This window comes from Hordeum vulgare, chromosome 5H (genome assembly GCF_904849725.1).
Source record: "Hordeum vulgare subsp. vulgare chromosome 5H, MorexV3_pseudomolecules_assembly, whole genome shotgun sequence".
Classification (NCBI taxonomy): domain Eukaryota; kingdom Viridiplantae; phylum Streptophyta; class Magnoliopsida; order Poales; family Poaceae; genus Hordeum; species Hordeum vulgare.
This window is the reverse complement of record NC_058522.1, coordinates 488948607-488972843: the sequence shown is the minus strand read 5'-3', so window position 1 is coordinate 488972843 and position 24237 is coordinate 488948607. Positions and strand designations below refer to the sequence as shown.

Here is a 24237-nt window from a genome sequence, read left to right as displayed (position 1 = left end):
CTTGTTTGTTGTTCAAGGCTAGAACATTGACCGACGAATTATACAAGATGGGAATTCCCCATGCCGTTTTTAGTTGAGTCGAGCCGATGTTTTTATCTCTTTTGAAAACTTCAGGGCAACGTACCTCCACAAAAACACGACACAACAAATTCATAAATTCTACTCCCTTCGTTCTTAAATACAAGACCTTTTAAAGGTTTTATTAGAATACTATATACGGAACAAAATGAGTTAATTTATACTTTAAAATATACATATGTACATCCGTATGTAGTTTACAGTGCAATCTTTAAAAAGTCTTATATTTATAAACGGAGAGGATAGTAATTATGTGATCCCACACCATATGATGCAAATTTGGACAAGGCTAGGGCGCGCCTTCGCTGCACCAACCCATTCTCCTCTTCTCCTCCTCCTCCCTCGGCTGACCACCATTCTCGATACCCGACTGTCCACCAACATCGACGGTTCGGCCATGCTTCCATTCAAGCTCGAGGGGCGTCTATTGCTCATGCATCGCCCACGAGCCTCTGTGTCGCCGTCTTCAAACCATGCCAATTGTCATACCACCCCCCTACACCCTTGAGGCCTTGACATCCGACGATTGACACAAGGAGGGTGAACATTCAATCACCGCGTTTCCCTCTCCTTCTTGACGATGATAGCTTAGCAAACGTTGTGAAATTCTCCGATCACCAATCTAGAGGCAGCCCGGTCAAATAAAAGTGACGGCATCAATGCGTTGGGGTCGATCGCTCACCCACTCGTACTCGTACGCGCCGTCCCCGTCCCCGTCAGCAGCTAACCACGAGTCCTCCACGCAACAGAAAAAAGTCTGATAAATCCTCCCACCACCATCCCATCCCATCCCATCACACCCCCTTCAAACCCCACCGGTCTCCCAACGGCCCCCGCCCCCGCCCCCGCCCCCGTCGCTGCCACGCGGGCCCCACAGCGCGACCTCCCAGGCCGCGCGGCCGGCCCCACCCGCGGCTGCCGCTGGCGACGCTGCTAGGCGCACGCCGGCCTGTCCCCTCAGCGCGCGTACACATCTCGCGAGTAGTCGCGCTCGACTATTCGTTCCCGTCTCCCCACACCCCCCACCCCCACCCCACCCCCCCCTGATTGCCTCGCCATTTCGCCCCTCGCCTCCGCATCGCCGCCGCCGCCGCCTCCTCCTCCTCCAGCGCGCCACGGCCGCGTCGGGCCCGGGCTTGCTTCGTGCGGCGAGACGCGAGATCTCGGTCGGGGTTTACCGCGGGCGCCGTCGTAGAGGAGGAGGAGGAGGGGGTGGTTGGTGGGCGGGGCCAGGTGGCGGCCTAGCGGTCCGTGCTCGCCCGAGTCGCAGCAGCAGCAGCAGCAGGAGGAGAACTCATCGTCGTCGTCTCGCGGGTGGCGGCGGGGATGTACGTGCCGCAGTCGTCCCGCGGCGGGGGCGGCTCCGCCGGGGAGCAGCCTAGGGTTTACCAAGTCTGGCGGGGAAGCAACGTAAGCGCTCTCCCCTCCCTCTCCCTCCCCCTCCCGATTCGGTGCCGTGCCCTCCGTGTGCAGCCGCGGATCTGGATCTGGCCGCGCTCGTGCGAGCCATGATTGGTTGTCTGCCTAGGGGTTTGCGTGCCGATGTAGCCTTTTCCGGGCGTCGATTCCGTCCTGCTCGGTGGGGGAATCGGATGCTCTGCTGGTGCGGTGTCCTTCGTTCACATGACTGGAATTCGTGTCTTGCTAGGTTTGGGATGCTCCGTTGGTATGCTGAATGGCGTCAAGGTGTGCTGCGTTGAACCAAAGGCGTTGCTCCGGCTGGTGTTGATAGTACATGTTAGCGTGTTGTGGCTGTTGCGCTACCACTTACGGAACGTTGGTCAGAATATTGGCTGTGTACAGTGTAAAGACTTCTTAGATTCTCTGATGGTGTTGTGTGCTTGGTTCAACTGATCGGAATTTGTGGGTTGCTGGATTTTGAATGCTCAGACAGTATACTGGGTGGCAACAAGTTGTTGAACCAGTTGTTGCGGTGTAGTCATTTTTACTTCTTTGCTAGAAATACGTCTAGATACATCCGTTTGATCGTCTAACTAATTGCGGACGGAGGAAGTACCTGTTAGTATGTTGTAGGCTTGTAGCTGTGCCTCTTATGGAATGCTGGTTGGCATCTTGGATATGTGTACTACGTGCAGTGTAAAGAGTTCTTGTATTTTTCAGCCTTTTCATTAAGTTGCCTGGGAAGTACTCCCTCCGTCCCATAATTCTTGTCCTTAGCTTTGTCTAGAAATGGATGTATCTAAATACTAAAAGTTGACTAGATACATTCAAATCTAAATAAATTTAAGACAAGAATTTTGGGACGGAGGGAGTATTAGTTTGCATGACGCCAATACTTTAGTTGGAAATGTTCAACTTCTTTATGGACTTGGCTTTTTTTCTCTGGTCTGATATGTATGCATCATGATTTGTAGTTAGCAAGTAGGAAAGGGGTGTGCTACTACGGACATTATTTCGAGTACATTTGGCACAAGGGCTTTATGTTTCTAGTGCATGGTCATATTTGGCGGGGAAATACCAATTTACGTGGGATTGCAAACTGCCTTTTGATGCACTTGACGTAGTATGGCATAATCATGCTAATATTAAATATCACCTTATCTGCAAAGAAGAGGCACCCGTGCAGCGCTGCCCACCAATTATGCTCCTGCACGTGTACCAATAAATATATGGGTCATCCATCTAGTTCTAAATATCACCTTATAAGCGAAGAAGAAGCACCCGTTCATGCAGCGGCCCCCACACGTGTAATGTGCAGACCCATTTCTGCTCTCACACATGTACTGCCAATAAATATATGTGTCATCCATCTAGTGGTAAATATCTCACCTTATCTTCAAATAAGACAGCATCCGTGCAGCTCCCCCCTGCACATGTAATGTGCAGCCCCAATTCTGCTCTCACACGTTTACTGCTAATAAATTAACGTGTCATCCATCTATGAAACAAGGTCTACCGGAGGCATACTTTCAGAGAGAGTCTGCTTGGGCGGTAGCGGTTCTGCATTTTGTAGATTTTATTAGATAGAATAGTAGAAATTTCCTTCCATTTACAACCAGTTAGAGATGTTACCAAGTTAGTAATCCTTAGTAAATGTTTTCTTAACCTCTCTCATGGTAACAGCGCACATGCCAAGGCATGATACTGTCTGCGCGGTTGCTGCTTCGGAACTCCTTATCCACAGCTACTCAAGTAGTATATGTTAGCATATCTCTTTATTTTCGAGTAATTGTTCACTCTCTAGAGCTTTTAGTTTTCTATTGGCTTCTGTTTTACATTAACCTTTATCTTAATGTGCTGAAAGGAGCCCCTTAGTTCCTTAGCGACTAAGGGGCTAAATTGTTGCAAACAATTATCATTTTTCATAGAATACATGTTATTTTGAGTTTACTACTTTTGTATTTGCAAATATTGCTTTTACTTTCATCGTTGATCTTTGTTGACGACACTTTGAATTTTCAGGAGTTTCTCTTGCAAGGGCGGTTCATATTTGGACCTGATGTGAGATCCTTGTTTCTCACTATATTCCTCATCCTTGCACCAGTGTTGGTCTTCTGTATATTTGTTGCCAGACATCTGATGAATGATTTTCCTGATCACTGGGGGATTTCAGTTATGGTTGTAGTGGTTGTCTTCACAGTATATGTAAGTTTGTTATTACTTCATTTCTGTTTTGCTCTGATCATTTTAGAACAACTTAACCAGCTAGTCTGGAGTTGTGTAATTTCTATCGACAGTTACACTATGCTCCCTTTCATGATAATTGAAGTTTCTCTACATACATAATTATTTATTGGACAGTGCCGAATTATCATACACAGAGGGCCCCCAACTTTCGTGCCTTACTTTTGTTACTGAAACATTGTTAATTCCAATATTAGTTTAGATAAATTCTTGCACCAATCTGTCGGAAGTGACCTTCAATTTAATGTGATGATAAGAGCACCTAGAAATGCAACATGATACTATTACACCTCGCCTCTCCCGTCAGTAGGTTTAACCAGAGCATTTATAACACGACCCAAGTTATATACGCTCACGGGTATCTGAGCAATTCTTCCTGTTGCTTTTATAAAACTTCCCTCTTGATGCTAAACCATAGCTCTAACTGAGTAAAATTCCACAATTTCTAAGAACGATATGCTTTTTTTCATTTTCCACTGTGTAAGCTTCTCTCAATCCCTCCCTAGTCCTTTCTTTCCTGGGCACAGGCTTACCTGGTTGACCTCCCACATTCATTCATTGTTCGTTCCGTTGTGGAATCGAACCACAGAGCTAGCGCAATTGGGATTCAGAGTCCCATGCGTGAAACTAAAGAGGATTTTCATATTTGATAATGACTATTTTCACAGTAGAGTGGTTCCTTGTGTACGCCATCTCCACCCCATCTTCTATTTCACTATTTTCAGCTGAGCATCTCTTGGTGCTGTGTTCCATGTTTTTCAAAATTCCAGCATTTTATCTAGTGCCGGGCAATGACCTACAAATAGTGTTGGGATTGATGGCTGCATGGCATTCCCCTTTTCTGGAAGATGATGATTGGGGAAGCCACACCATGTACCATGAGCGGATCTCTTTGGTTTGCAGGATAGAAGCACAGGAATAGGATCTCTTTGGTTTGCAGGATAAAAGCACAGGAATAGGATGTCATGACATGTGAAGATGTGGAACCCTACACGTGAATAGGAAACACAAAAAATCAGCAATAGAAGTTGTTTAGTTGCACCACAGGAAAAACACAGGAATTTTCTGTAGATACTGAGTGCATGTCATAGTTGTCAGGCACAGAGGGAATTTTCCAATAGTTCTAACCGATTGCTTGGAATCCTTGGAATTGCAGTGTAGAAAAGCAATCCAAAAGAATTTTGAATGGTTCATTCCTTTGAACTCCGTACGAAAAAAATTCTATGCATTGCTACAACATTCTTTTGAAATTCCTTTGAACTATTTGTCTAATTTAAAATCAAACAGTATAGTTGAGCTGCAGTTCTTTCTATCTTGTTGAATTTCTGTTCAGGTCAGATCAAGGTTGATCAGTAGTATTAGCTCACTTTACCTGAACTAGCTGACCTCAGAGCTTAAATTCTTTTAGTGTTTTCCGTTGATTAGCTGCAGTTCGGATATGTTTTAGCAGTAGTCTTATTTGGAATGCCCGTGAAACATTTTGTGTGATCTTTCAAAGGCGATGCTTGTCACTTAATCTCTCTTGTGGATCTTTTTAATAGAAAGGAACCCAGTATTTGTCTATTTTCGAAAAGATGTGTCATTGCTAATACAGCAACCATGAAGATGAACATGGTAGATGGGTGGATGCGATGATATGAAAGTTTAAAACTGATTATTCTGTTCTTACCACAGTTCATATGAATATGCACTGTTGTAGAGTTCACACTTGCCTGAACCCAGTTCCTTCCATTTTCCAGGATTTGACGCTGCTGCTTCTTACCTCTGGTAGAGATCCTGGTATAGTGCCTCGTAACACCCACCCCCCCGAACCTGAAGCCCATGATGTGAACAATGATACTGGAAATGGTCAGACTCCACAACAATTGCGCTTACCACGGACAAAGGATGTTTATGTAAATGGAGTCGTCGTAAAGGTCAAGTACTGCGACACCTGCATGCTGTATCGGCCACCTCGTTGCTCTCACTGTTCTATCTGTAACAACTGTGTGGAGCGTTTTGATCATCACTGTCCTTGGGTTGGTCAATGCATAGGACTGGTAAGTATCTTAATGCCTCACAGTCTAATATTTTATTGTTATCCGAATGTGCACAGTAAATCTCTATTGCTACTATTAATCACTGATCGGCGCTAACTACCACCTTTTCTGCTGCAGCGTAATTATCGTTTCTTCTATATGTTTGTCTTCTCGACCACATTACTCTGCCTCTACGTATTTGGGTTCTGCTGGGTGTACATAATTAAGATCAGAGACGCAGAAGATTCATCGATTTGGAGGGCAATGTTGAAGACACCTGCGTCAATGGTTCTGATCATCTACTGTTTTATTTGTGTGTGGTTTGTTGGTGGTCTTTCTGTCTTCCATTTCTACCTGATGAGCACCAACCAGGTTGCTTCCCTTTCCCCTGTTTTAAAACATTTTATATTTAGAGCATTTTGTCGCAACATGGTAATCATCCAATCTTTCACCTTTGCAGACTACCTACGAGAACTTCAGGTATCGGTACGATCGGCGGGCTAACCCATACAACGTAGGTGTGGTGAATAACTTTCTGGAGATCTTCTGCACTGCCGTCCCCGCTTCCAAGAACAATTTCCGAGCAAGGGTCCCAGTAGAGCAAAGTTTACAGCAATCACGCCCGCCAACCAGGGGTTTCATGAGCCCAAACATGGGCAAACCTGTTGGAGATCTTGAATTGGGCAGGAAGCCAGTATCATGGGACGAACCTCGTTCAGGAGCTGATATAAGAGATTTAGAAGTTGGGGGCATGTTGGATGAGAAAGAGGGCAGAATAACCCATGCGTCACCAGATCTGAGCAGAGAAGCCCTTCCAGTTGAGCTCATGGAAGGCAGGGCTGGTATGCATTCGAGACGATCAAGCTGGGGTCACAGAAGTGGGACCTCAGAGTCAATGGACAGCATCGCTGTGCAGATGGGAGGTGGTGAAACTAACTGGGGCTCGGTCAGCAGTGGCCACGGCACAACTAGTGGAGCTCACTAGCAAACGGCACACTGCTTTCTGACGCCGCACTGGGTCTGATCTCAACAACGAACAACCCTGTCTGATCTCCAAAATGAAGAACCGGCCTTTCCGAGTACCCTGTGAGCTCTTGTGCCATTCACCTAGGGTATATATGCCAATGCTTTCTTACCTGTGTCCGTTTCATCTTTGGAAGGGCGTCAGTCCTTTTGGTGTGCTTCTCGTTCGTTTGGTGTTTTAAGTAAGCAAAGAAAATAACAGAAGAGATTTAACTCATGCGTGGCTTGGATTGTCTTATCTGTGTGTATATATTTATTATTGGAACAGTCTGTAAGAAAGTGTGCTCTGTATGGTTTGCTGCTTGTAATATTCTTAGCTCTGAAATCATGTTCTATAAGTGTAGTTGTGAAATCATCCAGTTTAGGATTGTGATTTTTGAGACAAGTTGCCTAGTGGACAAGTTGTAAACTCGAAGCTGCTTCTTGGGATTTTATTCTACCAACAGCCGGGAAATTGGTGCGGAGGCATAAGAGCCAGCCAGGTGATGTCTAAGTGCGTATATTCTCTCGTTGTTCGTTCGTTCGTCGAGGGGGTTTCACTGGCCAGACATTCCACAGCTCATCCAGCGGGTGCTACTTCCCATTGCGAAAGGTGGATGCTGGCCTGCTCTTTCTCGCTCTAGCACGACTTCTTCCTGGCTGCATTCATGGACTTTGGTTGTGGGCTGTTCCGGTGTTTTTTTTATAAAAGTATAAGACTTGCGGTGTTGTTGACTTCTTATTTTATAACTATGAATCTCCAGCTTGTTTCTGCAGCTTCTTTGTCATTTCACGCTACTTGACCAGCTCAATTGTAATTTCTGTAGCTCAGCCACATGACCCGATGCCGATGAAATGACATACGCTTCTTACTTACTTTTGTTAGGTAAAACAGGAAAGACGTTTCTTATCTATCTAAATTTATTCTCCTTCAGAAAAGAAATGTCTGACGCGAAGTAGCACGACGTGAGACGTTCAACCGACGGCAGGAAAAGTAATGAAATGATTTTTGCGACGAAACAATATCTATGTTCCCCTGTCCGGCTGCAAGCAGAGCGGGCAGTAGGTGAAGTGGAAGGTCCACTGCACCCTTGATCATGGAGCGAAAGGACGCCGGATCGATTGTTCGAGTGACACTCAAGGCATGCTCACCCGGCCACGCACCCATATCTTCCTAGCTAGCACTCCTGCTAGCTAGTTATCAGAGCAGAGCAGACACTTGCAAAGTTGCAGGCGATGATGCTAGCTAGCTACCGCCAAGCCTGTGGCCGAGCCGGTCGCAGCAAGTCGCAGAGGATGGGAGGAGCACCGAGCACGTCGAGCCGAATGCAGGCAGCTAGCTAGCTAGGCGTGCTGATCTGCTGCGATTTTGTGTGCAGATGACAATACAGTTCATGGTAACTACGCCTACGTCACTCGCAATGGTGCCCTACTGCTCTGGCATCATTGCGCCGTGCGCCCGTGCATCGGTGCATGTGTTCCTTGGCGAGGCGCCGTGCTGGCTGGAAGCCTGGAGGCCAGACAGAACGGAAGCTCGGGGGCCGGGGGTATATTCTTCTGCATGCATGCATGTTGATCTCCACCTTAACGGAATCTGACTCTGCATCTTGGTAGCACGCACTAGTGGGCGAATTTAGTGCCACTTGGCCACCGAACGTACCATGCCGTACCATCATGCGTCCACGCGTAGCTTGCTCAGACACCATTTCGTTCATTTTCTCCCTCAGAGATTCTCCGAGGCCGGTTGCACACGTACGAACCCCACTAGCCCGCTTGACCTCGCACGCATGGAGATGGATGGGCGTCTCAAGCCACTCGTGTCACCGTCAGCTTTGCCAAATTGCCAGTCGAGTCGAGTCGACCCATCTCTCGTCTCTCTCGGAGAAAGGCATGCACACGCGGACCCAGCTGCATGCATTATTATTCACAGCAGCAGCAACTGGATGGACGGAGCACTGTTAACCAGCTACTCTGCAGGTGATAATTTGCCTAGGTATCAGGCATAGCTTGAATTGATCGGTCGATGCTGCGCGTGGAACCAGCACTGAGATGTTTCCGTTTCTTCTCCTCGCCAGTGGCACGGCGCAGAAAAGCAGCCCACCGCTGCTGCATGCATACACGATGTACGTACTTGCACGCGCTTAAAATAAAATGCCTCTCGCGCCTGGCTTCATCTACTGTGGTGCGATGCAACTGTAAAGTGAAAGAGACGGTGGGGAGAGCATACATACATATACACGGGTAAAAATGAAAGAGGGAAGAGACCTGTGGACGGCAGTGATGGGTAACTTAATATCACACACGCATGATGGCGATCGTTAAGCCCGTGCAGGTGCATTGTACCATGCGTCCAAAAGTTGGGAAACATCACGCCCTTGACTATCCTTTCTGCATCGAAACGATCTAGCCTTGAGTTGTGTAACCGAACGGACCGAAAGATGCCACACTCAACAGCTAGCTTAGCTGCTGCATCGTTCAGTGCCGGGTGTGACGTGTCGGCTGTAAGGTCAGGTCAGTTCACGTAGGGCGGACGTGTTTGGTAGCCTGCATGGAGAGTGTATGAGCCCAAAAGTTCCCTCCCCGACCCACTTTTCGCTGTTTGGTAGGGTGTATGGGCTGAGGAGAGCATGCATCAACTGATGCAAAAAAGGGCCTCAGCAAGAGGCGAGCTGAGGCGAGCTATGCTGAGCCCATGCACCCTGTCGCCCCGTCGCCCCGTCGCTCACCCCCTGCGCCTCGCCCCGTCGCTCCCCCCTGCACCTCGCCCCATCGCCCCGAGCTCCGGCGGCCCCCCTCCCCCCCTGCGCCGAGCCCGAGCTCCGGCGGCCCCCTCCCCCACTGCGCCGAGCCCGAGCTCCGGCGGCCCCCCTCCCCCCTGCGCCGAGCCCGAGCTCCGGCGCCCCCCTCCCCCCCTGCGCCGAGCCCGAGCTCCGGCAGCCCCCTCCCCCCCCTGCGCCGAGCCCGAGCTTCGGCGGCCCCCCTCCCCCCTGCGCCGAGCCCGAGTGCACCTCCCTCCTCTTCCTCCCTCGCAGTGCACCTCTTCCTCCTCCCTCTTCCTACCAAACACAGTCTCATCCAAACATGTCACAACACATGCATGACCATCAAACAACTGAAGATGAATGTATTCATCATGTCTATACTTAGCATGCTAGGGTGAGAACAGCTGACAAACACACCTGTATTGACCGGAAGGGAAAATGCATAGCCCTCACCGCGGCGGCCACTTCGGCACTCGCTGCAGGTTTTAGCTATACTCAACGGCTACCGGCCTACCTGTAGCTGCGTGCATGCACATATCTTTTCAGCGGGATACAACGATAGCATCATATCCCGCTGGCGAAGTGGCGATCGATCGATCGATAACAGCATGTACGTATGGATGCAAGGCTCACACCAGTTGATGCACCAAATCAATGCATCATATGGCATTGTTACTTGCACGCGCTAACTCTCCAAAAAGTAATTGAACTGCTGTGAAGGCGTACATATTTAAGCATTATTATGCTTTGGTTTCTCTTTCTGTTTTAGCCTCTACTTAATTACACAGTGGTTCTGTGGAGCCAATGAACATGCGCACGTTTGCATTACTCCTTGTACCACTTTCGATTTCGTAACATTGTCCTTGTAGAGTGGCTACGCGCGCGCACGCAGCTGCTAAACAGCACGTTGTATATGGCAGTAACCGATAGCCCTTTTTTGCTTCCGGTAATATGTCCAAATGCTGTTCGACCACGTATTCTTCATCTGGGAAAGGATGTATGCATACATGTTTACATGCATGATACACCGATGCATGCGTAACCACGCACTCACGCACACTTGCTGAATTTTCACCACTGTGGCTGCAGGCTGGCCCTGGAATTCCACTACGAACTCGTCGTCGTAGAGCGGGGACGGGGAGGGGCTCGGCTATATATACACTATACTTGTTCCCGTTCGAAAAACCACACAAGCACTGCCTTCCCTAGTCTCTGGGAAGGAAAAGAACATAGAGCTGATACACCCATCTGCTCTGCTTAGTTACTGTTTCTGCTTTGTACCGCTGATCAGGATGGCAGGAGGGCTCTTCTCCATGGCTCACCCGTGGGCCTCTGCCTTCGGCATCCTAGGTAGGCATCCATCCATGCATGCATGCATGCTGCTCAAGTGTCGATCCATGCATGCATTTCCAAACCACTGTTTTGTCACATGATTAAGCCTCACTTACACGGAGCGTCATTTCTCGTTCCTTTTTTTTTTCCTGCAGGCAACATCATATCCTTCCTGGTGTTCCTCGCACCGACGTAAGCCCGGCCCCATCGAGCACGTTAATCTTCTGCATGCATGAATGCATCTCCTGTTGTGATCACCGTGATTTTATGCGTCGAGTGTTTGGACAGGCCGACGTTCCTGCGTGTGTACCGGAAGAAGTCGACGGAGGGGTTCAGCTCGGTGCCGTACGTGGTGGCGCTCTTCAGCTGCACGCTGTGGATCCTCTACGCGCTGGTGAAGACCAACTCCAGCCCGCTGCTCACCATCAACGCCTTCGGCTGCGTCGTCGAGGCCTTCTACATCGTGCTCTACCTGGTGTACGCGCCCAGGCCCGCCAGGATGCGCGCCCTCGCCTTCTTCCTCCTCCTCAACGTCGCCGCCTTCTCCCTCATCGTCGCCGTCACCGTCTTCCTCGTGCCCCAGCCCAGCCGCGTCAAGGTCCTCGGCAGCGTCTGCCTCGCCTTCTCCATGGCCGTCTTCGTTGCCCCGCTCACCGTCATCGTAATTGCTCTTAACCTCTACTGCTACTACTGCTGCTCCTCTAGTTTGAGTGATCAAGGCCATGAGATTAAACTAATTAATGCGTGCATGCAGTTCGTGGTGATCAAGACCAAGAGCGCCGAGTACATGCCCTTCTCGCTCTCCTTCTTCCTCACCCTCAGCGCCGTCGCATGGTTCTTCTACGGCCTCTTCACCAAGGACATCTACGTCACGGTACATCTCCTTCTTCTACAATCGATCAGCTTCTTCCAACGCTAATTAACCATCCATCCATCCGTATATGTTAGTACTTATTACGCACGGCACTTGAGATTGACTCGTGTATGTATGTATGTATGTATGTATGTGCATGCGTGCAGCTCCCGAACGTGGGCGGCTTCTTCTTCGGCGTGGCCCAGATGACGCTCTACTTCTGCTACCGCAAGCCCGACACGTCGGCGCTGGTCCTGCCGACGGGGATCCACGACGTGTCCACGGAGGCGGCGGCGCAGCAGGAGGTGGAGCTGCCGGAGGGCACCCACCCGGCGGTGGCCATGCTCACGGTGAGCACGCTGCCGATGCTGGCGGAGCTGCAGAAGATGGAGCAGGAGATCAGCTCGCCCACCCCGCGCAAGGGCTACATCAAGGCATTCTGATGGCCGATGCACGCACGCACGCACGGGTGCATTCATGCAGGAGATGGCTCACGGATGATTGGCAAATCGACCGCCAATAGAAATACGTTTATATAGTTCTTATTAATTTCAGTCGTTCGTTACTGATGGTTTGTACGGAGTAGTAAGTAGCACATTCGTGTGTGTTGTCGTCCAAGGGTCTGATATAGCGGTTGGCCGGGCAAGTAATTGATCTACCATTCCATGTGCCCTGGGAAATAAAGTTATAAACAGAAGCTCGATCGCGTTCGTCGTTTATTCAGTGATGCTACTGCGAACTGATACTGCACTAATGTGTGTTGCACTTGCATGTCCCTCTTTATTCGCACGTCCTACCTCTGTCCTGTCCTGGTTACTAGTCCTCCTCGTATTTTAGGTCATATTTTAACCATGATTTTAACTAACAAAATATAAATTGTATATAAAAAGATTTGTGTCAATAAAAATATATTCAAATTCAAAGAAACACTTCGAGACCGCCTTGTAGTCGACATGAACATCTTTTCCCACTGAATGAGACTTGAACCCTAGCGTGCTCACTTCACGAATACAACACGATCAAAGGGGATGCTTAGCATTAAGCCCAGCAACTTGTTTTTCTTCTTCCTTTTTAGCTAATACGACCAATGGCCATATATGATTTATGTCAATTTATTTTCTTTGAAATGAAATCGGGAGCAAATTCTTGTTAACTTGTACTCTAAAGTGAGACTTCCTAATTAAGAAAAATCTAAATCTGGGAAAAGAAGCACATAACCGTAGTACCAATTGGACTGGAAAGCCACGGATTACTGGGCCCGGGCTGGAATCCACCAAGAGCTGTTGCTCAATTGGGGAATCAGGAGCACGATGTTAGTATCGAGCAACAAGTGAAAAGTGATCGAGGTGAGTTTGGTGTTGAGGCCTTAGAGCAACTCTAGGAGAGCCCGCATCCCGTCCCGACCCGTAAAATAACCGTCAAAGTGCAGGTCGGGGCGAAAAACCTGCCTGATCAGACACCGCATCCCGCCCCGGCCCGTAAATATTTTTGCGGGGCGCGGCAAAAGTTCTCCCCAACCTCTAGTTTCACGGGCCGGGAGGCCGATCCGAGCTCAGCCTCTATCCGCAGCAAGATTTGGCGGGAGGGACATTTCCGCGCGTCCTTTCCCGCTCCCCCTCACCCGCCGCCACCATTGCCTCGCCACCGCACGCTCCGGTGCATCCTCTGCGGCCGTCTCTCCTCGCCATGGACACCTCCTTGCAGCCCCCCGTCACCGTCGAGGCCGCGCACGCTCCTTCCCCTCGGGTGGATCTCGTCGCCGGCCATGTTGGCCCCGCCGTCGCTCAAGCTAGCGTCGCGCCTGCCCGCAAGCGGCAGGGGAACGTGGTCGTGCCGGGCAGAAATACGACATCCCCCACCGCGAAGGCTCGTGCTCCGGGTGCTAACGCTGTTGTGCGATCTCGGCCGGCGGCGGAGAAGGTCACCAAGGCCGCGGGCGTCAAGAGGAAGAGGATTCTGGCTCCTTCATCCTCTCACTCCATCCCGGAAAGAGATGCCCCGGCGATGGCGTTCAACGGTGTCGCTTCCCCCACAAGCGAGGTGTTCAACGAAATGGCCGGAAGGTATGCGTCTTCGGTCATGGTCAATTCCTTTCGTTTTCGCCATTTGTTGCGATAGCTCGTGACTTGTCAATGTTCAATATAGCCAAAGATTGAAGAACTACACGATCTTGGAAGATGAAGCTTTGATCCAAGCATGGAGTGCGGTGTCTCTTGATGTATGCACGGGTACTTCTCAAACCATCAAGAGATATTGGAAAAGGATCGAAGATCAATACTTCCGCATTATAGCAAAGTATCCTAATAGGACTCCACGCAAATTTCGGTCGCTTGAAGGGCGTTGAGAGAATATCAAGCCTATGTGCAGCCGTTGGGCAGCTTGCTTGGAGCAAGTACGCAATGCACTTCCAAGTGAGACCGTGGAATCCGACTATGTGAGTTTGTTTTGCCTTTGTTTAAGTTGTGTGTAATCATATTTGCATCATGAGAATTGATTACATCACTTTGTTCACATTGTGTAGGACAAGATTGTCCAACATAGATACAAAGACATGGAAGTTTCGGAAGGCAAATTCTTCAAACTAGAGCATTGTTGGGAGTTGCTCCAAAAGTGCGAGAAGTGAAAGTTGATCGACAAAGAATCTTTGTTGCTCGCCGAAGAGAACAAGATCATGTTAATAAACCGCGATGACATGGACGACCTCACCAAAACATGACATGATATGACAAGGAGAGAGATCTTGAAGAGGAGAATGGTCTTCTCTGGTTCATATGGTGGCAATGCCGATGAACTTCAAGATGGACTCGATGGCGCGGAGTGAAGATCGACCAAGATGATGCAAGACCCTCTTTTGTGTTTGTCGAACTCAATTTGGCTTTTATTTGCCCGTAAAATTGTGTTATGTTTTTTGAATTTGAACTTATTTGTGAGAACTTATGTCAAATACGAGAATTGAGCGTTTTCTGTTTTCGGTGCGACGCGACCGTGTCCAAACAGACCCCGCAAAAGCCGACTCGTATAAAAGCATATTCGGCGAATATACTTTTATACGGATCCGTTTGGGGGTGTGCATCCATGTCAGCCCGCGCCGGCCCGCAAAAGGGTTTTGCGCGAACTGCAAACGCGTTTTACGGACCGACATTATGCGGGTTCTGCTAGAGTTGCTCTTAAGCGCACGGAGTGATTGAGTATTTTACAAAACATCGTACAACCCCTTCGATTCCAAATGGCGAGACAAATGCAGCCCACAAGAGGGAAGATTCCTCCTCGGTTTTAGGAGGTTTCCAGGCCAGTTTAGGGAAGCTTTTGGACCGTAATTTTAAGAACTGGTAGTTGTTCAGTTTTAAAATTTTCTTCATTCCTATTTTTTTGTTTTTCATTGAATTTCTAAAAAAAATCAAGTGCATTTTTTAAATTCAAAAAATTTCTAAATTCTGTTTTTCATTTTTTTATATGCATGCTGTTCTTTAAAAATTGAAGTTTCCTTCGAATTCATGATCATTTTCTAAATAAAAAAAATATTATTTCCAAATTTCTGAACATTTCAAATCATGTGAACTTTTTCAAAAGTACGAATATAATGAAATTCATAAACTTTTGTAAATTTACGTTGTTTCTTCAAAATCTACATATTGTTTTCAAATTCATGATTTCTTTAAATCTGTGAACTTTTCTCAAACCCATATTTGTTTTTAAAATTGATGAAAAATTTAAAATCCTAAATTTTCTTTAAAAATATGTGATCTTTTTCAAACCATATTTTCCAAAATCATGGTTTTTTCTGACTTTATCGGACTTGTTTGAATTTGTGTTTTTTTTTCTAATCAATGAACTTTCTTGAATTCATGAGTTTTTTTGTGTGTTTTTCCCACAAAGGTTAATAGTTGTCCGATCAAGTGATGATCCCTCGAAGTGTAAAAAAAAAGTGAGCAACCGTCGCCTGTCAACCGTTCACTGAGCGAACCATGTGCGCCCCATCGCTTCACTGCGTGATGAACGTCGGAACCCCTAACTGACACCCAAGGCATCAGTTAGGAGGTTTTGGGTGCACCCACAACGGCCGTCCGTACGCCCGCGAGCCCTGCTATGTGAAGTTTTACCGGTTGTACCCTCAGCCCATTCGGCTTGGAACCGCCTCACTGGTCCGTCCGTCCGGGGTTGACGGTAGTACGACTCCATCTCGAGGCCTTGGTTGCTTTCTGTTTTTTCCTGTATATGACAATGCCCATGCATTGCAACGAGAAATATATATTTTAATATAGTAGTTATGATTTACCTGCCCATATTAATGCAAATTATGTGAATAAATGTTTATCAAATCTTATTCATGATTTACCTTATAGTTTGATGACAAGCTTAGTAAGCGGACTTAAATTTAATTTGTTCAGAAGATAACCAAATTAAGGTAATTGATTATCATATGTGGAAGGTTGAGCGAACCAGTGGTTTAAAAAAAGTGAAACATGAAATCTAGCTTCCTATTTAAGTAGTAGAGATAGCGATTTGTCTCTCATTTTTCGGTTTCTAACTTTATTTGTTTGATGCAGAACGTTTGTTCCTTTCACTAAAGTTTAAACATTTTTGTATACACTCATGATTATGTTCAAAATGAGTGAACTCTTTTAGAAAATATAAGGACATTTTAGAAAGTATTGGAACATTTTCTCTGCAATTAAATTTATTCAAAGTATGAAATAAATTTTAAATTACAATAACACTGTTTAATATGCTATCACTTTTCAAAACTACACGAACAATTTTTTAAACACATTTTTTTTTTGAAATCTTCAGAAACATCTTTTGGAAATATATGGTTACCTTATAAGTACATGTTTTTTTTGTAGAATACGATACATTTCTTAAATTAAATGCACTTTTGACATGCTTGTGTACTAAGATATATAAGTTCTCATTTCTATAAAAGTACAAAATATTTTCTTAAACTGCATAAACTTTCTTACATATGAGAGAACATTATATTTTTGCAACATGCAAATAACATTTTTTTTCTATTTCAAACTGTTTTCTTCCAAAATTAATGAAGTAAACATATTTTCAAAAATATATATTATTGGAACCATTTACTTTTGAAACACGGTGTGTACAATTGCTGCCTCCTATTGCTTCAAGTGATACATAGCAGCGCCCAATCTAAATATAGTTGTCCACTAAAAATAACAATATGGAGCACAAGAGTTTTGTCAGGGTTTCTCCTCAAGTCCTCAAATTCGAGTACATGGGATTTGTGCTTGTACTCCCTTCGATTTCCTTTACTTTGTATATAAGATTTGTATGATGTCAAACTTCATAAAGTTTGAGTATATTTACAGGAAACATTATCAACATTTACAACGCCAAATAATTATTATTAGATGCATCATATCATTATTTTTTACATTATATAATTATAATTTTGTAGATGTTGATATACTTTTTTTATAAAATTTGATTAATTTTACACTCAGCAGGCTTGTGGCGGATCCAACGTGTGGGCATGATGGGCCGTGGCCGATCCATAATTTAGAGATTTTGTTTAGTATGTATTTCCTTCGTCCCAAAATAAGTGACTTAAAAGTGACTCAACTTTCTATAAGTAACTCAAAAGTGACTCAACTTTGTACTAACTTTAGTATAAAATTAAGTCAGTTTTGAGTCACTTTTATCTTGCGACGGAGGGAGTACTAATTTAGTCCAAAAGATTAGGTTGAGTTTCTTTTTTCTTGAGATTTGCACACCCTAAAGTCCTTTCTTGGCTCCGCCACTATCAGCGGGTGCGGCTACTTAACTACATCTGACCTAAAGGATGGACATGTAAAAAATCCGAGCTGAAGCAAATTTGTTTCAATCACATTTGGGAACTGATCTGGGCCGGCGCGCCGGCCCAAACTTTCGGCCGGCAACGCGCGAGCCGCAGGATCCACCAACCCCGCGTCGTCCGCACCGTTGGATCCGCATGCAATATTTTTTTCCCTATGCAGCAAAATTTTCATGCGATGCAGCAATTTTTTCAACGGTTGCAACAAAAAATAAAATTTGTAGCAAAAAAAAAATCTACGTGATCGTAGCAAAAAAACGAAGCTGATGGTACGTGTGTTGGAAATATGTCCTAGAGGCAATAATAAATTAGTTATTATTATATTTCTTTGTTCATGATAATCGTTTATTATCCATGCTATAAATTGTATTGATTGGAAACACAGTGCATGTGTGGATACATAGACAAAACATTGTCCCTAGTAAGCCTGTAGTTGACTAGCTCGTTGATCAAAGATGGTCAAGGTTTCCCGACCATAGGCAAGTGTTGTCACTTGATAACTGGATCACATCATTAGGAGAATCATGTGATGGACTAGACCCAAACTAATAGACGTAGCATGTTGATCGTGTCATTTTGTTGCTACTGTTTTCTGCGTGTCAAGTATTTGTTCCTATGACCATGAGATCATATAACTCACTGACACCGGAGGAATGCTTTGTGTGTATCAAACGTCACAACGTAACTGGGTGACTATAAAGATGCTCTACAGGTATCTCCGAAGGTGTTCGTTGAGTTAGTATGGATCGAGACTGGGATTTGTCACTCCGTGTGACGGAGAGGTATCTCGGGGCCCACTCGGTAATACAACATCACACACAAGACTTGCAAGCAATGTGACTTAGTGTAAGTCATGGGATCTTGTATTACGAAACGAGTAAAGAGACTTGCCGGTAAACAGGATTGAAATAGGTATGCGGATACTGACGATCGAATCTCGGGCAAGTAACATACCGAAGGACAAAGGGAATGACATACGGGATTATATGAATCCTTGGCACTGAGGTTCAAACGATAAAGATCTTCGGAATATGTAGGATCCAATATGGGCATCCAGGTCCCGCTATTGGATATTGACCGAGGAGTCCCTCGGGTCATGTCTACATAGTTCTCGAACCCGCGGGGTCTGCACACTTAAGGTTCGACGATGTTTTATGCGTATTTGAGTTATATGGTTGGTCACCGAATGTTGTTCGGAGTCCCGGATGGGATCACAGACGTCACGAGGGTTTCCGGAATGGTCCGGAGACGAAGATTGATATATAGGATGACCTCATTTGGTTACCGGAAAGTTTTCAAGCATTACCGGAAAAGTTTCGGGCTCATCGGTAGTGTACCGGGAGTGCCGGGAGGGGTGACGGGGACCATCGAGAGGGGTGTCACGCCCCAAGGGGTCTCATGGGCTATGGGAAGAGATAAACCAGCCCCTAGTGGGCTGGAATAAGTTCCCACTAAGGCCCATAAGGTTTGAGAAGGGAAAAAACACAAGGTGGAAAGAGTTTCCAAGTGGGAAGGTGGAATCGTACTCCAAGTAGGATTGGAGTAGGACTCCTCCACCTCAAATTTCGGCCAAACCTTGAGGGTTTGAGGCTGCCTCCTCCCCTCCCTCCCTCCTATATATACTGAGGTATTGGGGCTGATTTGAGACAACTTTCCACGGCAGCCCGACCACATACCTCCACGGTTTTTCCTCTAGATCGCGTTTCTGCGGAGCTCGGGCGGAGCCCTGCTGAGATTAGATCACCACCAACCTCCGGAGCGTCGTCATGCTGCCGGAGAACTCATCTACCTCTCCGTCTCTCTTGCCGGATCAAGAAGGCCGAGATCATCGTCGAGCTGTGCGTGTGCTGAACACGGAGGTGCCGTCCGTTCGGCATTAGATCGGAGTGGATCGTGGGACGGATCGCGGGACGGTTCGTGGGATGGTTCGCGGGGCGGATCGAGGGACGTGAGGACGTTCCACTACATCAACCGCGTTTCTTAACGCTTCTGCTGTGCGATCTACAAAGGTACGTAGATCGGAAATCCCCTCTCGTAGATGGACATCACCATGATAGGTCTTCTTGCGCGTAGGAAAATTTTTGTTTCCCATGCGACGTTCCCCAACAACGTGGTAGCAAAAGTCAAACGCCGGTTGTAACAAATATTTACGTGACGTGTATGCAACTTTTTTAGTGAACGGTTGCAGCAAAATATGATGTCGGTTGTAGCAAAAATTAACATGGTTGTAGCAAAAAGTAAAAACCATCGATTGTAACGAAAAATCCGACGAACTGGAATTGCAACCAAACGCATATGCAGCTTTTTTACTGGGACAAAAAATAGTAAAAAAACGCTTAAAGCAAAAATGACGTTGGTTGCAACATATTTAGAAAAAAAGGTTGCATCCATTGACCAGAGAAGCGCGCGAGTGGGAAAAATGTTGCAAGGGCCCGCGCGCGCCAGGGGGCGACCGGCGCGCGGGTGGAAAACGATTCCCATCACATTTTGCTTGTTTGTTTTGCTTTGTAAGAACACGATTTGTCGAAAATAGACCTTAGGACATGGGTAAAAATAGTTTGGTGGTATGCTGAATGAATAAAAACAAAACATTGTCTAGTGGTATGCTGAATGAATAAAAACCGTGTTGAAAGTATTTTTGAAACCTTTTCGGAACAAACATTGTCTGGTGGTATGCTGAATGAATAAAAACAAAACCGACTATACTAAGCTTACTATTCACATAGTTTGTACTTGCGCTCTTTGTCCTTTTGCCAATAATTTCTCGTAAGTCATTTTGTCCTGAAACTTTACATGTGAGTAATACAGTATTACAATAGACAATGCTTACTCTACATTTTTTTTTACTATGTTCAATTTTTTGTGTGTGGCCTAACCGGGTGCGTCTAATCCCAGCAAGCACAGACGAGATGTACTCAACTCCAGCGATTATTTTGCACCGGAACATGACGACTCTAATCACATACACCTGGTCCCATAGTCCATAGACCCAATCACGTGCATCCATGCAGAGCATGCATGGCTGCATCCATCCCAATCTCCGGCGAGCAAAAAAGAGAAAAAGGCAAACCAAAAAAAGTAGGAAGAGAGACCACCGCGCCACACACAGCAGCAGCAGCAGCTAGTGCTTGACCGGCTTCGTCTCCATGTCTCCGCGCCAGTCCAAGCCGGTTCACATGCATTTGTTCTCTTCCATTGTAACCTCTAGCCTCCATCCTCCCCTCTCTCCCCATCCCACCCCTCTCCCCGCAACCTCATCCCCATTGCCAGCTAGCCAGCCAGCCACCTGATCTCGCGGCCGCAATGGCGAGGAGCTGCAGAGCTCCCGCCGCCGCGCCGTTCATGGCGCTGCTGCCTGTGGTGGTGGTGCTGGCGGTGGCCGTGTCTTTCTTGGGCGGCGGCGCCGAGGCCAGGAAGTCGAGCAACATCACGGTGGTCGGCTCCGTCTACTGCGACGCCTGCTCCAACAACACCTTTTCCAAGCACAGCTTCTTCCTCAAAGGTGCACACGCAGCCGCAGCATTGCTCTCTTCAGTTACCATTCCTTCTCATCGCCATCCTGCTCTGCATTGCACTCCATGCTAATTTAGTAGTACTTTTGTTTCCTCTGGGCTAGAATGTGCTAGCTAGCTCTAGCTGCTTAACCAGGCATACACTTGTACATTCAGTATTCCTTGTATTCTTGCAACAGTTTTTTGCAGCGAATCTCCTGGTCAATGTAGAGTTCTGCTACTACATTGCGGTATAAATTAACTGATAAGTAGACACGACAAGTTGCTTCAGAGTAACACTGCAGTTTCACTCGTCTGAAGAACTCATATATTCGCATCAGCAGCGTGTCTCTGATATGGGCCGAGGAGGCTCGGCTGAAAGGTAAAAGAAAGATATGGAGTGAGGAGGCATTAATTCAGCATGCTTTTTAACCTGTGTTTGTTTGAGTAGTTATTGGCTGCGTGTTGTTAACAGATTTGTTAACTGCAAGGTCTGCGAATCGCAATGAACCCTGAACCAGATTAACCCTGTGAATTAGCTGGAAATTATCAAATTCTGCTGTTTCTTTTTTGTTTGTTGCAATGAACTCTGAACCAGATTAACCCTGTGAATTAGCAGCAAACAATCAAATCCTGTTGTTTCTACTGTTGTGTTCAACACAAGAGCTCCTCACACTCTGAATTTATACTAATGGTAGCAGGCGCTGTGGTGCAAATGTGATGCAGGGGCTCGGGTGCTGATCCAGTGCAACTTCAAGGTGAACTCCAGCGCGGCGCCGGAGGAGATCTCGCTGGAGGCGGAGCGTACCACGGACCAGCACGGCGTGTACAAGCTGGACGTGCCCCCCGTCGACGGCTTCGAGTGCCGGGAGGGCCACGAGCTCCGGTCGGCGTGCCGGGCCACGCTCGTCCGGAGCTCCTCGGCCGCCTGCAACGTCCCGGGCCTCCGCGGCTCCACGCAGCACATCGCGCTCCGGGGCTCCCGCGGCGCCGCGGCGTGCTTCCTCAACCTCAACGCGCTCAACTTCCGCCCCGCCAAGCGGGACCGCACGCTCTGCCACGGCGGCGGCAATGGCGGCAGCAGTGCGTTCGGGTCGTCGCTCTTCTTCTGGCCGTTCCTGCCGCTCTTCTGGCCGCCGCCGTTTGGGCTCCCGTCGCCCGCCGCGCCGGGAGCCGCCGGAGGGACGGTGTCGTTCCCGTGGCCATTCCACGTGCCGGAGTGGCTGGTGCCGTTCCTGCAGCCGCCCTTCATGCCTTTCCCGCTCTACCAGCCGGCACCGGGGTCATCGTCGGCGCCGCCCCCGTTCCAACGTTTCCCGCCACCACAACGATCGGCTGCCCGGCCATAAAACGGCCGGCCGGCTTCAGAATCAGAACTTCAGGGAGAAGCTTGACAAGACACGAGATTTCAGCCTTCTTGCCAAGATCAATTGTTAGAAATTTAGTTTCTTTATTGCTTGACTGCTTGTCATGCATGCTAGGTGTTGCCGCCATTGGCATGGTGCTCATTGACCTGATAAATGTGTCTGCATGTGGTACGATCGAATTCGTAGTCATGATCATTGCTAGCCTTCTAGATTTCTTTTCTCTTATCAGGGGTTATCGATTTCTTTAACATGATAGCATTAGAATGCAATGCCTGAAGGACAGTTGAGTGTTGCCCAATTTGCACATGGCACGAAGAGATATGCACACACATGTCTGCAACCGATTGCTGGAAATAGAGTTGATCAGAATCGCTGCCTTGTCTCTTCTCTCGGATCCTAGCAACACAACAGCTAGTGGTAGCATTTTGTCAAGCACGCTGCAAGCTCAATGTTTTTCTTCTGCAAGCAAGGACCAGCTTTTCCTTTGCACACAGTATTTTATTATTTTAGCATTATCCAACTAAGATATTTTTCAGATGGACAGTGAACCTGTGGAGTGTGGACACTCCTACAATGGAAGACAGCACGAAGATACCAATTTTTGTCCAAAAAGACCCTTAGCCGAGTGCATTTGTCGAAAAAGACCACATATGGATGAAATCTACGGAAAAGACCCCCACCCTTCCGTGGCGGCAGGTGCGCCAGGTGACACGTGCCACCTGCTGCCACCGGACGAGGCGGCTGGGGCCTGCCGCCACGAGCACAGGCGGCCGACAGGGCTGCCGCCACGAGCCCAGGCGACCGACGCGAGATTCCGTTCCCGCATCGCGGCAACGTAACGGCGACAGAGAGGTGGGCCCTGCCGCCTCGGCAACTGGCGGCCAGGCGGGACCTGCCGCCTCGGGACGAAGCGGCCTATACTGTTGCGGCGCTGATTGCCACTGACTGCGCTGATTTCCAGGATCGTTGATTCCTACGCTGAGACAGTCTCCACCGACGAAACAGTGGCACAATTTTCCCGTTCTTCACCGACAAAAGAGTGTGAAACTTCTTTTTTATAAACGAACTGCGTCGCTGCCTCCTCTCTCACTCTCTTCTCCTGCCGTTGCCTTCTGTGTCACTCTCTTCTCTTTCTCTTTCTCACTCTCTTCTCAAGAACTACTCCATATGAAGGTTTAAGTTGCGATTTTGGATGGTTTAAAGTTAAATTTTGAAGACGTTGCAGTTAAGGAAAAGATAGATCAAGGTAAGAGCTTTCCATTTATGTTGGTCTTGTTTGCATGCATGATGTTTTATTTTGTTTGATTAGTTTCTAAGTATGTGCTTTCTTTTGTCTTAGGGAGTGTATTATCACTTTTGTGAAACTATTTTGAAGACGTTGTAGTTGAAAAAAGATAGATCAAGGTAAGAGCTTTACATTTCTGTTGATCATGTTTGCATGCATGATGTTTTATTTTGTTTGATTAGTTTCTAAGTATGTATTTATCTTTTGTCTTAGGGAGTGTATTATCACTTTTGTGGAACTATTTTGTCATGCGATATGAACTACTAAGTTGAAGATCAAGGTATGAGACTCTGTTCATATTTGTGTTCATGTGATAATAGGTCGACTCTGTTCATATATTACCGATGATTTGTTCGTGTTTGCATGCAACTGGTATTTAGAAAGCAGCCGAAAAAATGTGTATGTAACTAGCATTTTTGTTAAAAACATGTAATAATATGTTAACTCCATTAGTATTATTACATGCAAGACGCGTGTGTAATATATTTGTTTATGTGATAATTTGTCAACCCCGTAGATATATGACTCGTGATATATATATATATATATGCATGCAGTATGTATTTTAAAACTTTTGCTAGCACGAAAA

The 24237-nt window shown here is 47.0% G+C and overlaps 3 protein-coding genes across 3 annotated transcripts; all 3 read left to right on the top strand.

The window, feature by feature from the left end:
• The first annotated feature begins 1079 nt into the window (after positions 1-1079).
• Positions 1080-7116, top strand: LOC123399802 (probable protein S-acyltransferase 7). The gene is made up of 5 exons (XM_045094184.1): positions 1080-1488; positions 3502-3684; positions 5463-5762; positions 5880-6113; positions 6202-7116. The coding sequence occupies exons 1-5, from the start codon at positions 1405-1407 to the stop codon at positions 6724-6726; spliced, it is 1326 nt and encodes a 441-aa protein (XP_044950119.1). The 5' UTR covers positions 1080-1404; the 3' UTR covers positions 6727-7116.
• A 3578-nt stretch (positions 7117-10694) lies between these two features.
• Positions 10695-12413, top strand: LOC123396116 (bidirectional sugar transporter SWEET11-like). Its single transcript, XM_045091161.1, has 5 exons — positions 10695-10855; positions 10993-11029; positions 11126-11498; positions 11592-11711; positions 11858-12413. Exons 1-5 carry the CDS (start codon positions 10798-10800, stop codon positions 12131-12133), a joined length of 864 nt encoding a protein of 287 aa, XP_044947096.1. The 5' UTR covers positions 10695-10797; the 3' UTR covers positions 12134-12413.
• Positions 12414-20695: 8282 nt separating this feature from the next.
• On the top strand, positions 20696-22572 carry LOC123396115 (olee1-like protein). Its single transcript, XM_045091160.1, has 2 exons — positions 20696-21007; positions 21723-22572. The coding sequence occupies exons 1-2, from the start codon at positions 20809-20811 to the stop codon at positions 22343-22345; spliced, it is 822 nt and encodes a 273-aa protein (XP_044947095.1). The 5' UTR covers positions 20696-20808; the 3' UTR covers positions 22346-22572.
• Positions 22573-24237: the final 1665 nt, after the last annotated feature.

Bases quoted from the DNA above. Each gene is read 5' to 3' on its own strand.
- LOC123396115 (XM_045091160.1), top strand. From the start codon at position 20,809: ATGGCGAGGAGCTGCAGAGCTCCCGCCGCCGCGCCGTTCATGGCGCTG. The intron at 21,008-21,722 runs GTGCACACGCAG...AATGTGATGCAG, and splicing joins GCACAGCTTCTTCCTCAAAG to GGGCTCGGGTGCTGATCCAG.
- LOC123396116 (XM_045091161.1), top strand. From the start codon at position 10,798: ATGGCAGGAGGGCTCTTCTCCATGGCTCACCCGTGGGCCTCTGCCTTC. The intron at 10,856-10,992 runs GTAGGCATCCAT...TTTTTCCTGCAG, and splicing joins CTCTGCCTTCGGCATCCTAG to GCAACATCATATCCTTCCTG. The intron at 11,030-11,125 runs GTAAGCCCGGCC...GTGTTTGGACAG, and splicing joins CTGGTGTTCCTCGCACCGAC to GCCGACGTTCCTGCGTGTGT.
- LOC123399802 (XM_045094184.1), top strand. From the start codon at position 1,405: ATGTACGTGCCGCAGTCGTCCCGCGGCGGGGGCGGCTCCGCCGGGGAG. The intron at 1,489-3,501 runs GTAAGCGCTCTC...TTGAATTTTCAG, and splicing joins AAGTCTGGCGGGGAAGCAAC to GAGTTTCTCTTGCAAGGGCG. The intron at 3,685-5,462 runs GTAAGTTTGTTA...TCCATTTTCCAG, and splicing joins TGGTTGTCTTCACAGTATAT to GATTTGACGCTGCTGCTTCT.